Source organism: Pholis gunnellus, assembly GCF_910591455.1.
Source record: "Pholis gunnellus genome assembly, chromosome: 13".
Classification (NCBI taxonomy): domain Eukaryota; kingdom Metazoa; phylum Chordata; class Actinopteri; order Perciformes; family Pholidae; genus Pholis; species Pholis gunnellus.
Genome location: NC_136540.1, coordinates 8070077 through 8086731, shown reverse-complemented (window position 1 = coordinate 8086731; position 16655 = coordinate 8070077). Strand labels below are relative to the sequence as shown.

The window sequence follows — 16655 nt, the reverse complement described above, 5'->3', positions numbered from 1 at the left end:
GGCTCCACTGCTTCAGCTTTAATCGTGATCTTATTAGTCTCTGGTCAATACACCATCGCATCTGACATTAAAGAAAAAAAAACAAGTGCCCCTCCTTCCTTTCATTCCTCTTTCCATTCTTCTCTAATCCCTGACTCCCCCCCTCCCCCCCCCCCCCCCCCCCTCATCTCTGTTGCCGTTTGGTCCTCTCTCCAGTTTGCAGCAGTGAATTAATGACAATGAATGTGATTTCAGGGCAAACCCTCCTTTTTAACATGTAGGTCTGCACTTTACAAGACAAAGAGTGTCCGTCTGACTCTCGGTCCTGTGGTGCTTTTGTGGTGGATTGCTTTGACCGGGCCTGCTTGCATAATTGAAGGAAACTGATGAATTTGGATGATTCCTTGATTAGATTGCTCTGCTCGGCTAGAATACAGAGCAGGGGTCACACTAATGCATTATGATTTTAAAGGGAATATTAAAATGATAAATGAATAGATGGAGTGGGTACACAAGCGTTGTTTTTCTCTTTGCCTCAGCAAAGAAACTGTTTATGGACAAACAATTATGTAAATGTAAAGAGCTGATTGAAGTATGGCTGCATTTGTCCGCGATAGACAGCCATGTGTCTGATAGAATAGATAGCGGGGTACAGATGCAGTGGCTGTAAATCAGTTAAGGGATTAAGGGAGTAATTCTGTCATTGCTGAAGGCGGTTTCTTTGAGATAATAGCAGATACAGTGCAGATTCTCCCTCACAGGAAAAAACGGATACAGTGCAATATCTAACAGCAGAATTGTGAATGTAACACACCTTGATACACTTGAACAAACACACCCTCTTTTTCGCAAAGAGGACATGTTCACAGACAGATATTGATGGTGTCTTGTGCGCTTTAATCACCTCAGTATCCAGGGATCGAGTTCTCAAGCATGCTCTGTGTTTTTCCATTTGACTCAACAAACCCTACTTTTCTGTTTTCTTTGTCTCCCTACACTCTAAATAATGCATGTCATATGTCACACTTATTTGTGTATGGTGTGCAAGACTGTTTGCGCGTACATTTATTTGCAAATAAAGTGTGTTTTTAATGTCCATACTATAGGTACGACCAGGAAGGATATGCCATCGACAGCCAATCCCTGACAGAGACGAGGTCAGTGGGCAGCGGAGCAAGGACGAACTGGAAAACGCTGAGCGACGTCAAGAATGAACAGTTGGGACACGGAGAGAAGGTGCAGTGCGTACATACGCGGCACACACAGCAGTGCGTACATACGCGGCACATAACAGTGCATCTAAAGAAGTGGCTAGACACAATTGTGTTGGTAATTTGGATTAATTGACCGTTAAAGAAAAAAGTGCCGCTCCTCAACTTATTCACATGTTGGTGTGTATCTTTCTTTCTTTCTTTCTTTCTTTCTCTCTCTTGCTCTCGCTAACCATGACAGTGGAACACAAGAACATGGAACCTTTGGAACAACTTGTACTATAATACTTTCAATAATTATATTTTTAGACCAACCGCACACTAGTTATTTTACAAAAAGCACACTAACATTGAGTCCTGCCGTCTGCTCGTCCAGATGCTCTCAACATTGTTTTTTTATAACGCTGATGTTAACACGGTTATGAATAGCTGTCATGAGGCGCCCAGAGAACCTGATATGGAAATGGCAAAGGAATACTGGCGGCTTGTGAGAAGTGACGGTGCTCAGGAGAAAGTCACGGTACGCCAATGAGCAAAATGTAGAAGTGCCGGTACTGCATATTGGTGAGTACCGGCCCACTTCGAGCACTGCATAAAACAGTTTTGGGTGATGTCTTATTAATTCCCAGGCCCTTTTGATATCAGACGCTGTATTATCATGGACAACTGGCTTCACAATAGAATAGAGCTGCAACTCATTAGTTACCTTTATTATCATTTTGATGATTACTTTCTTGGATATTGCAGATTAATTTCATGGTAATCAACTAATCATTCCAGCTGTAAATCTGTTCATAAAGCAGATGTAGTTTTTATTCACGGATTGGCATTTCATACTTGATTAATACACTATGAATGAACTTCAATAATCATCACTTCCAGATTAAGTAAGTGGTATATTAAGGGTTAATATCTTTCTGAATGTGTTGCATTTATATAATTTCCTTGGCTTTGGTATTAGATTGGTTTTAAACAGTTGCACGATCAGTGCAGTCCACAATAAAAGGTCCATAATAACAACAAATGTCACTAATGTGTATGTCAGATAAAAAACTTTGACCCTAACTATTTAACTTTATTTTATATGACTTAAGTTTTGAGAGAACAGGGTATCTACAGTAGATAATTCGCATTGCAGTATTATTTGGATCTCTGAGCCGGTTCTTTATAAAAACTTTGTCTGGAAGCAGATTTATATGCGACAGCACAACGGAGTTTGATAGCAAAAAACGTTCAGTAAACACAGGGTTTTGAGTTAGAGCTTTGCTGTTTAAATCCAACGTTTTGCAGTAACACAGGAACAAATCCATCATGTTGACGGACTTACGACAACACTGTGACTCTCGTATTTTCTTGACATATTTCACTTACATGCTCTTACTGTGGCTCATGCTTTCTCTAGCCGCACATACAGTACAACCCACAGCTGAATTCATCTCGAAGCATCTCCGAGAAGTGTATGAAATCACACATATGGCCATCAGGCAAACATTATACGGGGTCATAACACTTAACAGTTTAATGGTCTTTGTTTAGCCAGACAGAGATTACGCTGATGGCCTCTTGTTGAAAACCAGAGAAGATTTTGTGTGAACAGACATTTGTCCGTCTCGTTTGAATGTAAGCGTTTAGTCAAACATAAATCCACAGTCAGTCTTCCATTCATTGTAAATAGAGCTGTTTTAGGCTGTGCCTTTCTTTGACTTCATGGATTAGAGTCATGGTTCCCTTGTTTTAGCTGTGGGAGAGAGATAGTGATGCTCACATATTCGCAGGAATGGTTGAACTACCACATGCTGTTAGAGCGTGTGAGAACTCTCAAATTGAACCTTGTGCTATTTTTAAGAAGTGTCAGGGCACAGAATAACACGTTCAACTAAAAGTAGAGTGAATGGAGGTGGTGTGTGTGCCACTCATACACTTTCCATCTAATTAATTAGGTTTATCTCCGACTAGTCTGCCTCATCCCTCACGTTGAATTAGAAGCCACTTACGGGTATAGCTTCAAGATCAATGTCGTTTCTGATGAAAATTTCTAATTATGTGTTGGAGTTGAGGAAGCCTATAGGGCATAACATTACCAGAAGGGAAGTAGTGCAGACTGAGAATGTGAGAGATGGGAAGAAAATCAAGGCACTTAAACTTCATGGATGGAAGGGAACAAGGCCACAGGGAGAAAAAAGAACAGAGTGAAGAGTGACTAAGAAAGGGAAGTGTGCATACACAGGAATGGTTAACTGGCAGATTTAAAAATGAGAATGTGTTAACAATTAAAGCACAGATTTTTTTTCACCTTTTACTTTCACTTATTCTCTTTGTCTCGTCGTGTTTTCTCTCCCTGCCCTGTGCACCCCGACCGTTCCTGTAACTGAACGGCCTTAAGGAAGCGGTTGTCTGTCACACACTGAGGCTGCAGCTTCGATAATAGTAATGGAATCCAAATCATTAGCTTATACTTTGAAGGAATCTAATTTGACATTCTACCTGTTTGCCTCTACGTGTGCGTGTGTGTGTGTGTGTGTGTGTGTGTGTGTGTGTGTGTGTGTGTGTGTGTACAAGCCATTTCTAATTAATGTAGCTGTGTGTGTTTGTCGGGGTTTTGGGACGAGCATTAAAGTTGGCATGTGCACCCACGTCAATTATGTGAAGTAGATTTTCACTTGGTTGCCCTTCCACATACAAAATGTAATTGCATTTAGGTGCCAGAAGGTGACACAGGGATTTGGTGTGATAAGAATGAAAACTATTTTCAGACTGTAAGGTTTGTGTGTGTGTGTGTGTGAATCTTTAGGTAAGTCTTGCACATATTTTAGTGTTTTTGTCTGTGAGCGTTCTCTGTGTGCAGCGTTAGTCATGCCGCTCTTCTAGGTTCTCCTCGGTGTGCTTAAGGGTTAAGACTTTGCCCAAAGGCTTCTGTGTACACAGCGGAAGAGGGAGACACACAGAGGGAGACAAAAGAGACACAGAAGATGAAGAAGAAGAAGAAAGGGAGAGATGATGACAAATGAAGGGGGATTCATTTTGAGTGGTCTACTTGTGATGGAAGCGCTGCGGTCCAGATCCTGCTGACCTCTATCCTCACGTTCTCTGTAGCGTCTGCCAACGTCACGAGCCTTCAACAAGCCCCCAAAGAAAGTGTTCTGTTCTGTTCCTCCTGCCACATCCACCCTCCTACCACCTTCCCCGCCCATCGCTTTCCCACCTCTTCAGCCTTCGAGCGTCTCCAATCTGCCCAAGTCGACAAAATGTGATGAGGCAGGCGGGCGGAAACGTGGGACTGGAGTGTTGTTGGGGATTGAGGGGGTGATGGCTGTTGCTCACGGGAGAAATTCTCCTAATTAAAAGAACCTTCTTACCAAGTGTTTCCGGGGGTTCTCGCTGTGTGGCATGGGCACTGGGTAGATAGATGGGTGGACAGATTATGAGGATGTGAGTCAATGTTAGCTAGCGGGAAGAAAGTGTCGGCGAGCTCTAAGTCTGACTGACAGTATCTGCAGAGGTCGTGGGGACACAGGACAACATCAGTCATCTCACACGGGATGCAGAGAACACAATGGCCTTTTCACATTCGAAGCTCCTGCTGAACACTTTACAAAAAGTGTGGGTTGTGTAACGGTGGCAGCGTTGCTCAGTCAGTGTGTGTGTGTGTGTGTGTGTGTGAAGTTGGCTGGCGTCCTAGAGAGAGTCTTTGATAGACTCATTTAGGCCAACATTAGTAATGAGTCTGGCCCAGCGCTCGCTTGTAGTTGTTGTTTAGAATGCATTTTAAATGCTGGCTGTGATTCCAACATCTTGTTCAAGGCCTGCTCTCCTGGTACAAAGAAATACCCTCTGGTGAAGCTTGGAAAAGGGATTTTTCTTTTTTTTTTGTGGTTTCTTGCATGTGCATGTATATCGTATTTTACAGCGTTGTGCTTGTTTATATCCGTATGAGTGTGTGTGCATGTACATGTGCGCGCCTCTTCCCAGTGAGACACAGTTCAACTGCTGCGTGCATTCTTCTTATTTATATTTATGGTAATTGAATGCTGTGCTTCTCCACAGGATGAGAGAACAGCCCCCCCCCCAGGATGAGAGAACAGCCCCCCCCCCCCCCGAGTTAGCATTTCTTTCCTTTTTAGCTGTTGAGTTTACACAGTGTGAGTTCTGCCGCTTTAGGTGCTAATATCTGTTTGAATTACCGCAACATCGCTGTATTTTAATTTGATTCTGTTTGACTGTTTACTCTTTAATTTAAATTCCTAACTGAAAGAAGTTTAGCCCGTTGTATCTGTATTGCAAATGTGTACGTTTTGGCCTTTGCATATAACCTTGCATAGTCATGTGTCTGTGTGCTGGTTTGTGTGTGTGTGTGTGTGTGTGTGTGTGTGCGCCTGCGTTTGTGCGTGTGTCAGCATTAGCACAATTTATGTGTTAGAGAGGGAGAAAGGGATTCGTCTCATCTTGCATCTATTATGCATGGAACTCTCAAACTCCCTCTGCTCTCTTTTTAAACCGTTCCAAGATTGTTTGGAAGTCAAATAGAGATGTGTAAACAGCATGCATCTACCAGCTGGACTGACTTGTTGGCAACAGTTTTACTGTTGATACAATTTTTTTTTTTTTTTTTTTTTTACATTTTATTTAATGTTTCTCTTTTCACCCTAAGCAGCTTATTTATTCACATTATTAAAACTGTTGAAGGATGTCCTGCCTGCACTAGAAGCAGCACTTTTGCTCTTCCTCATCTCTTCCTTTTGGTTTCATGACATTCGCTGTGTGCTGCAAATTCAAGATATAAAAATACCAATAGTGATCATACAAGAAAATGACAAAGGAATACTCGTGCCATTTTGTTGAGAACAGAGCAAACTCATAACGGTTTGAGTTCATGTTTCTCTCTAATGTTGCGCTGTGTTTGACTTGATTGTCATGAACCATTCCGGCACACTTTACGTACCGACGGTAGCGTTGTCTTGTTCAGCCGTCACCTGAAGCTACATGATGGTCAGAATGAATGAACATGGCCTGTACAGTTATTACCATGCATGCCATACATCGGCTCATGTGGTTGAGTGAACTTGTTGGAACTGGAATTCACCAGATCAGACAAAGTTCTTTTTTTTTCTTTTCTTTTTTTTTTAGTTTTTTTTACTGATGTTTCTTCACCCACTGGAAATGTGTCATAGTGGGCAGGAGAGCTACCCTTTTAATCTGCTGTTGTGCCCCAGCAGAAAGGAGTTTAAAGCTTTCCGTGTGCTGAAATTTATCATCGGACCCAACCACTGTTGTGTGATTTTAACTCTGTGAACTAGTGAAACCTCATTGTGTTCTTGCAGCCTGAGCCACCTGGCGTCTTGTTCATTTAGCAAGATGCAGCCTCCTACATAACAAACGCTTTGATGGGGTCTCTGGTTCCTGTCCATTCATTGGACAGCTTTTTGAAAGATTTGTGCTTTTGAAAAGCTTAGCGACATCTTTTGCAATGCTCAGACCTGTTCTGTGTGTGTGTGTGTGTGTGTGTGTGTGTGTGTGTGTGTGTGTGTGTGTGTGTGTGTGTGTGTGTGTGTGTGTGTGTGTGTGTGTGTGTGTGTGTGTGTGTGTGTGTGTGTGTGTGTGTGTGTGTGAAATGACAAATTGATTTTATGTAAACATAACTGGACTATTTTAAAGCTTATAATAATTAGAAAAGAATAATACATGACAATAATCTGTTGCGATTGCTCATGCGGATTAGTCGTAGGGGCATGTGGCATATTACTCATGTGGCCTCTGAAACACAGCCAGAAAGAAGAAGCTGTTTATGTCTGTCAAGCGGTTTAGGCTTGAATTCTCCATGCAATTGTTTTTTTGTTTTTGTTTTTCACATTGACAATGGAAATGAAAATGTCTCGGTAACAGTTTCACTCAAGTCTAAAACTCAGATAAAACGAATCGGATGGGTATGTACTGCAATTTTAATGAACCAAGGCTATAAGACAGTCACTAGGGCTGCTACAGTCATTTTCTGTTTTTAACATCTGCCAGTACTACGAGCAACCGGCAACACATTGAAAGGCTGACAGTTAAACAGGGAAACTAAATGATCCATAACAATGGTACCCTAATTCTTCCTTTATCATCGCTTCCTTCCTTCCTGCCGCAGTCACCCTGTATTTTGTCAATTTACCACATTTTTTTTGTGACTTGAATTATGCTTTTGAAGGTCAATGTTAATTAGCTGGTGAATCATACTGCTACGTTGTCTTTTCTCCCTGCTCCAGCGGGACTAATTTCACTGTTGCATTTAATGCAATGTTGTTAAAATATGTCTGCTCAGGATTTGGTTAAGGCACGTCATTTTCTATAAAGTGTAGAGTAACATACAATGCTATGTATAATATTGCAGCACAAACATTTTCTATAATTAGGTTTAAATAATTGTAATTAATGTTTAAGGTCTGCTTTGGTAGATTTATTTTCATTATATAACTTGATATGCAGGTTAGATTTCTCCTCCGTACAGTACAATACTGTCTAAAGGGGCAGCACCTGCAAATATACTGCAGAGTCTTAGACGTTCAAATTGCAGCAGTTTGATGTAATTTGGTCGTTTTCTTTTTTTTATTGATCTCGAAGCTCTAATTTCCATTTTCTTTCCTCACCCATTTTTTCTCTCTCCTCTCAGGCGGACTATTTCAGCTGTGTGGCGACAGTGCTGTACATTCGTAAGGAGAATTGTCTGTACCAGGCCTGTCCATCTGCAGACTGCAACAAGAAGGTCGTCGACCAACAGAACGGACTGTACCGCTGCGAAAAGTGCAACAGAGAGTTCCCCAACTTCAAATACAGACTCCTACTTTCTGTAAGTGCATAAAGTGCACATCGTTTACGCTTGTTTGTCACACATGCTGTGCCACTTACTTTGAGGAAAATTGTAACTTATGTGATCACACATACACACTCAAACGTACAAACATGAATAATCTCTCGCCCTTTCATCATCTCTCTCTCTCTGTCTGACTCTCAGGCCAACTTAGCAGACTTCGGGGATAACCAGTGGGCGACATGCTTCCAGGAGACAGCTGAGGTCCTGTTAGGTCACAGTGCAGAAACACTGGGGCAGCTCAGAGACGCAGTGAGAGACACACACACACACACACACACAAGGATATGCTACCACACATTGTTTCCCGTAAACCATTTGCCCTGACTTTGTATTTACATTGTTGTGTGTGTTTGTGCTCATAAGGACGAAACTGCATTCGATGAAGTCTTTCAGAAAACCAACTTCACAACTCACATCTTCAGAAACCGAGTCAAGCTAGAGACGTACAACGTAAGTTGCCTTAAACACGAGCACCATAGAATTTGATACAATGCAATGCAATTTAGTTTCCCAGGAATGAAAGAGCAGAATATAATGACGTATAGTGGTGCTCGTCATTGTCCTGCAAGCTGGGAGAAATGTTTTAATGATCTCTACATGCAGGAATACTTGACCTTCATTGGTTAGTGTATGGCTGTCACAAACCGCTGTCTTATCGCTGTTCTGAACAAATACACCAGCAGTGCACTATTAATAGTTCTGGGAAGATGGACTAAAAACAGTAGATAGTCTTATTTAGGGTCACAATCAAACCAGAAAGTGTGTGTGTGTGTGTGTGTGTGTGTGTGTGTGTGTGTGTGTGTGTGTGTGTGTGTGTGTGTGTGTGTGTGTGTGTGTGTGTGTGTGTGTGTGTGTGTGTGTGTGTGTGTGTGTGTGTTTCCTTTTTTTATGACAGTTGCCTTATTTTAGTTGTGAAATTGTAATTGGAAATTGCAGCACTTAATATTTGTCAAACGTACAAGGTTGTTATTGGCTGAAAAAGTAGAAGTTCCTGAAGTTTTTTGGTGACTGATGAAGGACTTTGGTTGCAACATGATGAGGAGGCAAAGCTTCTGGTTTTTGCTGATTTAGTATTTTGATTAGCACAAAGTTTTTATGGATCAGCAGCGGTTGCAGGCATAATGAATCGCATAAAGGGGTACATGGAGCTTGCTTAGTGAAGTCCTCACAGTGAATACAACAAAGAAGAAGTGAACATGTATTGTTTTATGCGATGCATCCCCTCGCGTTGAGCATGATGCATTGAGGTGTGTTTTAATGACTAGGCTGCCTGCCATCCATGCATGAATTTGTAACAACCAGACTCGTCGTCGGTTATTATCTTCGGCTCAACTGCCGTCCCAAGCATGTAAAGCCGCTAAACAAGATGCGCACAATGCAATACAATCATAACGTCAGTCACACAACATGAATCCAGAACCATTTCAATTAGCATCACAGTGACAAGGGAGTTGTTATGTATCCACCAGTGCATTTTGGGTAACCGAAAACAAATACAGCTGTGGATTCATTTCTCTTAATTAGGCACTAATTAGCATTTAGCTATTGTCTGTCTAAGCCTAATTAGCTTAATTATTCAGTGGCTTTGATACTGGCGGCACATGCCGAGAGTCAGTGGAATGATTGAAATGTAGGATGAGCTCTGAACGGCCTGTGTCCCGACCCCAAGAAATCCTCCAAGGACCGCTATGCAAAGATAAAAAAATCGTTCTTTATAGTCTGGGAAATGACGTGGAACCCTTTTTGAGGAGAAGTTACACAAAGTCTACAGAAAGTATTGACATTGACGAGTAATGTTCACTCACAAAATGAAATAGTCTTGACCGTCTATTTGCAGTAAATGTCAGCACACCACTGCTACTCACTATTTAACAAGAATGAGCCTGAAGCCTCAGCAGATGCTGGAGGCTGCGATTTTCATTACCGACCACAATAAAGAAGTGTTGGTCAGAACATGCAGTACATTAACATACCGATGATTAGTGGTGGAGCTCAAAATACACTTTCTCTTCATGGCTGCATTACAGGAAGAGTCATAGGATGCAAGTCCGGAAGTTCTCTGTAAATCATCCTCTGAGCACCATGAATTTCTGTGGATATCTGGACGTAGAAATGCGAATCCAGAGATGAAAAAGAGCAAAAAAAAGAAATGAAAATGCATTTATTTTCAAGTGAGAATCTCTTTAACATAACTCATTAAAGGCACAGTGTGCAGTTGAAGAATTGAACCAAGTGAATACCCCTCCGCTCTTTCCTACCTATAGCCAGTGTTTGGTTTTGTCCGTTCTGGGCTACTGTAGAAACATGGCGGTGCAACACAGCCGACTGCGTGAAGGGGAACCTCTCCCAAAACAACAGTTCTTCGTTTCAGGATATTATTCACCAATTAATACATTTTTTTTTTATGAATATCATATTTAATTTCTGCAATGGATCACCAGAAATCTTACACTCTGTGCCTTCTAATGAATTGCACAACAAGCACACGTCACTAAAGTCTGTATTTTGCAGAGCATGTCAGTATTTGAAGCAGAGAAAGTGAGGCCGATGCATTATTTAGCAAAAGGTTAATTCCCCCCACCCCCCACAAAAAACAAATCTACAGCTATAATCGGTAAAATGTGTTTTTGTTGTGTAAGTGCTGAACAGCTGTTGGTGATATTTAGGAACTGATGTCAATAACACTGTACAGGTACAAAATAAAATGTTAGTTTCCTGCACCTTTTTGCTTTATTGGCATATTTTCGTAGTCTTGATCTAAAGCCCAAAAGGAACAACATAAAAATTTATCATTTCTTATCAATAGATTTATTTTCAGTGGGTGTTCGTCAAAGTTTGTTTTTGTTTCAGAACTTCTGATTGAAAAAGACGAGCACGGCACAGAACAAAGAGAGAGAGAGAGAGAGAGTGTATGTGATTCACTGGTTCAGTGCTACAGTGCGTCGGTCTACCTGATCTTCAGTTCTTTCCCGTAGACTTTTGAGTGTAACACCAGACAAACAAGATCAGACATCTTCCACAGTGTCTTCATAAAAATAGAACAATGTCGGAGCTTAACAAGATTAATGAAGTAACACAATTTGTGCTTTGTCATTTTTCATAACAAGGACACAGAGAAAGAAGCACTGTGCTCAGGAGCATATTTTAAAGTTGCTGTTTGTTCCCTTGCATAGAAACTCAAGTTTGAATTCTTTTCGGGCAGAGCAGAGATGATAAACTACAGACTTTTGTCTTAGCAAGCACAATGCACCTTCAGTTTTGAGCCTTCAACTATCAAATTTAACCACAAAAGCCTATAGCTTAATGTTACACAGTGGGTGATAATACAAGACTTGAACTTCATTGCCATTGTGATATACATGCATGTACATCTCTGCATTAAACCCATCCTAAACATTTAGGAGCAGTGGGCTGCTGTAAAGCGCCCGGGAAGCAACATAGCACTGAACCAGTGCTCAAGGACACTTCAGCATATGGACCGTCTAGGATGGTGACTGAACCATCAACCTTGTGGTTAAAGGATAATCTGCTCCCGCCGCTGAGCCACAGCCGCCCTCCTTCCTCTCTTGATGTAGCATGTTTGTGTAATAATGACTATCTGGAGGTGTTGGGCACAGGCAATAAGTGAAAAACTCAAAATAGAAGACATGAAGGCAGGCACCTTCAGTTTCCTGAAGAAGAAAACACTCATATTGTTGCTCTCGGCTGTTCAAATGAAAGGGTGAAAATGGAGAGCTAAAGGGAGAAGTTCAGGTTCCCTTTCTGCATTTCTCACCGTTGCACTCATGCCCAACCCTGCGTGAAGTGGACTTGATTGTCATATTGTCGGTTTTGAAAAGATACCAAAATTGTTGGAAGCAGCCAACCCCCCCCCCCCCCCCCCCCCCTTAAGTCAGGCGTCAGAAAGGTGTGCAATGAGAGGATTTCAGACGCTGTTCGGCCATCCAACAAGCACGTCTGTTGAAGCATACGGGCCCTTTATCGGTACTGTAGTCCGTGTGAGTCCGGAGCTTTGAAGATGGGAGCGTTTGATGTTCCACACAGGAAGTGATTGTTTTTTAATGTTCAGGCAGCAGCTCCATCCTTCTGTTTAGATAGAATATATTTTTGATGCTGTAGCATGATCGCCACGTCAAGTGATGTCTGAAAGCACGCGGTACACTCACCACTACTAATTACCAGTCATTGTGCTAAAAGAAGAAAAAAAAGTCACATTTTCCACCTTGATAGTTTATGATGAAGAAACAGCTGCTGAACTTTAATGACAACATCTGGTACAAACCTAAAACTGATAAATATACAAATAACGTTTAGGAGGGTGTAGATTAGAGTCTAAACCAATATACAAAAAAATGCAATATAGTATTTCAATATAATTCCGTCTTGACTGTCATGTTTCATTAAGGTGGAGCCCCACAGAGGCTCGAGAGTGGGCAGCGAATCAGCGCTTCAGTGTAGTAGAGGCTCATCTCATCTCATAGTGGAGTTAATGGGATTCACATGATGGTAATGATCAGATTTGGCCTGAAGGATTGGATTTACTGAGCTCAGATGACTGCTTTTCCCCCATAAACATGTTCTCTGCATTTGTTTAAAAGTCTACCAAAGATGATTAATGCACTTAGAATTTGGGAAAGTGTATCTGATTTCCAACTAATAACTAGATTCAATATATTGAGTCTCGGTGAGTGTTTGAGTCCATTACAAGCTGCACGGTTGTTCGTTTTGAATATACTGTATTCATAATGTATGCAGACGTATATGGTTTGTCTGTGTGAGAATGTGTCTGAAGTGAAGAAATGGATTTAGTATCAATGAATACATTAGTGTCAGAGGCAGGCCATTGAGAGCCACACACACACATATACACACACACACACACACACACACACACACGCTCACTTTACATCATCAACAAACCACACTCGTGGTAATCCTTGTCAACATCACATTCGGGTCTTTTCGCCGTCCTTGTGCGCGTGAAAAGGGGTTGAGAAGATTCTTATATGGCTGAAGGTGAAAGCCACCAGTGTGAATGATGCGCCGTAATATTCCTTGAGGCGGCCACTCAAAGCCTTTCTGAATATGAACATTTACATAATTGGTTCTGCTACTTTCTTCTGTAACTCGTATCTGACAATGAGCATTCATGACTGGGTGGTTGAAACAATTATCAAAGACACTTAACGATACCGCAGCCTTTCAGTAACTTTTGATGAAGCTCATTGTGTTTGTATTAACAAAGAAACGTTAATTCAACTTGACAGAAGATAGTTTATGGCACCCTTTAAGAAGAATCGGGCTGCTGTATTGTAATCGGTGCTGTTTCTGTATTTTATCCATTGTTTATGTCGCATCTAGCGATGGAGCCGGCTTTTAAAGCTGATAAGATAAATGGAAAATTATGTAACTGTGAAATATACAGGATACAATCAGACACCGAGTCTACAGCTACGTTAGCAGCTGTTTGAGGCTGTGCCTCTACAGCGGTGCTTTGAGCTACATGCTAACAATCACAATGCTAAGATTCAGGTGAAATGTTAACCCTGTTCAACAACTTAGTTTAGTGCGATAGCATGCCGACATCTGAAGACATTTGATATGATTCTCATTCACATCGGTTTATTGTATTCTTTGCACTTTAATTATCCAAATTTCTCAGCAAGGATCCTCAGTTTCATGTAATTTCTTTGTTCAGTACAGTATCTCATTGATTCTGTGATGCACTAAAAGGTGTGTGTCTGCTATTCTTCTGTTGCGTGTGTGTGTGTGTGTGTGAAGGTGTGTGTTTTTTTAGTCTTGTCCGTGTGCCAGCATCCAGAAGTTGTGTTAAGTCTTCGAGGAAAAACCCCACCGTCTGAAATTGATTCGGCGGGTCGGGGTTGAATGTTAGGCCCCTGGGTAATTGTTTTCTCCAGATGTGATTGGAATATTACTATCCACGCATTAAATTAACGAGCCGTCGTTCACACGATTTCCCCTCCTTTGGAAGACCATTATTTCTAAATAAGTTGTCACCTTTCTTCAAGTGGAACCTTTGTCTCGACAGCCCCCCTGTATTGTTTAATTTTCCCGCTATCCTCGAGTAGATGCAAATTGAAAATACTAATAGAGGTGTTAAACCACATATAAGATAATGGGCAAATGTTAAGTCCTTGATGCTGGTTATGCTGGCCGCATTGCTAATTGGTTAATGATTTGTCGGGTGAGTTTGTAATGGAAATGAGCTTTTGGCTCTCTGTCTTCGTGAGAAAGCTGCATTATTTGATATGTGATGTGAATTACATCCCGCTGATGCCGGCTCTTCCTACATACATACATTATTATAAGTGATTCTTATGTGGCATTATATGTGTACTCCTACTAAACCATAATGTGCAATAAGTTAAATTGGAGCATATTAGAGCAAAGATAAAAACTGACAACGTGCTGCTTTTGTGGACTTTTAAAGTGGTACATTCCGCCTGTTACACACTGTTCCCTCACAGATTGCAGTCACCACAGAGGTTTTCAAGGTTGTCGAGTTAGAGACCGATACATAGACCCCAGTTTGTTGACAAATCCTTGAAGTCATCATTTGTATCTACAGAGGTATCTGTAGTCTACAGCAGTGGTTCCCACAGTGGGTTGCCTTGATGACAAGCGAAGGACGCCGCAAGATTTCTTCATTTCATTATTTGCTTATTGTGCAAATCTTAAGTTTCACCACATAAAAAGTCTTCCATTAACTCAATTATTTTACATTTAAAAACAGTCAGTTTTCCAGTTGTGCAGGTGTTTTCCAGGTGTGCAGTCAAAAATAGAGAAGAGAGCAAGCGGTCTAAAGATTTGTCCATATTAAAATAGCTCAAAGAAATGCTGATACAGATGTTGCCTATGAAATTCCTATGAAGCTGTGCCGTAGTTAAAAACAATGTGGGACCACTGATTTACAGAAAGCCACGTCCAGACCAGCCAAGAGCAGATGGGCCGTTCAGTCCACCATTCAAACACATCCTCCTGCAGAGACCTGTTGGTTTCAGTGCGTTCTCTTACAGCATGTATTTCTTGAATGATGCCGATCATAGAGGCTTGACGCGTCTATTCGTCAGATGTTGCTGCGCCTAACTGAAGATTTTTCCTTCCCCTCCTCAGGATGAGAGTCGAGTGAAGGTAACCGTCATGGAAGTCCAGCCACTCGACCACAGGGAACACAGCAGGAGGCTCCTCAGTAACATCCGCAAATTGGCCAGCTGAATATAGTCCCAGTCATCCACACGGCTGCCTGGTGATTCAACATGTCTTCTGCTGGTGTCCGGCTTTTTCCGACATCGAGCATATCTGAGAGGCAGCGGGGCGGTCGGTGATTCATCTGAGTAAATGGCAGCCGAACAAAAGACTGATATTTAGTTGGGCCATTTAACGGGCCATTTGTGAAACACTGGAACATGATGGAAATGACTTTTACCGTTTTAATTTGTTGACATTTTAACAACGAGCTTTCACTATTTGATTGCACAGAACTGTTTGAGATCTACACACTTTTATCGTAATTCATGTCGTACATGCTCCCACGGGTTCATTTTTCTACAAATGATTCATCTTTGTTTCAAATCTGTGGTGGTGATGCTCGGTGTTAGTTGAGTTCATTTTCATTGTTCCATTTTAAATTTGAAAGCGTGGCCAAAGTGCGTGGGAGATTCACGTGTTGGCATTTGTTTTAACTTTCTTACTGACCATGTCTTCAGCTTGTTAAAACTAGTCTTTGAATTAAAAAAAAAAAAAAAAGTGTTTGGTTTGTTTCTGCACCTCCAAAAAAGAAAAGTGATTAAAAAGATGTCGGAATAAAATCAGTGTTTGTCTTTATCACTGTTACACAACCCAATTTCCCCAAATCGTCCTCAGCCAAACGTCTTTTGTATTTCACGTGTGGGAATAGTAAATGATGCATTGAGGTTTATCAAGCTGAGGGATTTACTGACCACCCAGCAGCTACTGGCCTCAGTAACCGCACACAAACAAGGAAGTACTGATTTATGTGATATAATGATAAATAACACTAGGTTATATTGTCCCTCAGTTAAACCCAGCACAAACCCTGTTTAAGAATCACACGTTTCACTGATGAATCAGGCTTTTTACTCTTAGATGCGTCATGAATCGCTGTTTTACACTGTAGTTGAAATCATTGTCAAATTGAATGTATTAACATTTCAAACCACACTTTTGTTCACTGTTGGTATACGTTCAGACGCTGTAAAACAAGGGACAGTGCTTCTGAGACGTGCCTCTGCTAAAGGTGTGGCTCAAGGGCACGGCACTGATTTATGTTGGCAGCAAGCCGTCTGCTCCCCGCGATCTGAGCACCATCCCCTGCCTGCTGCCATGCTGAGTGTGTGGAGGTTTGGGAGATTAAACACACACACTGATCTTTTCATCCCGGTGTCACCTTTCCCTTAACTTGTTTGATTATCTCCGTCTTCCTCCTGTTCTTTTGTTCAGTGTTTTAAGGCCAAATTCTCTAATCGTCTATTTTTAACGACCACACAAGCGGCCCTAATGCGTGCAGCAGCGTTAGTGGCCCAACGTATAACACAGACTGCCTTTTGAACCTCGAGTGAAAATAAAAGGAACTAAGT

At 41.5% G+C, this 16655-nt stretch overlaps 1 protein-coding gene across 1 annotated transcript in view; it reads left to right on the top strand.

The window, feature by feature from the left end:
• Nucleotides 1-15840, top strand: part of LOC306705295 (replication protein A 70 kDa DNA-binding subunit-like) — a 34550-nt gene extending 18710 nt beyond the window's left edge. The window contains exons 13-17 of the mRNA XM_079172015.1: nt 1086-1215; nt 7837-8013; nt 8179-8286; nt 8401-8487; nt 15172-15840. Coding sequence (XP_079028141.1) covers nt 1086-1215; nt 7837-8013; nt 8179-8286; nt 8401-8487; nt 15172-15273 — 604 coding nt within the window. The 3' untranslated portion in view covers nt 15274-15840. The remainder of the gene's footprint in view (nt 1-1085; nt 1216-7836; nt 8014-8178; nt 8287-8400; nt 8488-15171) is intronic.
• Nucleotides 15841-16655: the final 815 nt, after the last annotated feature.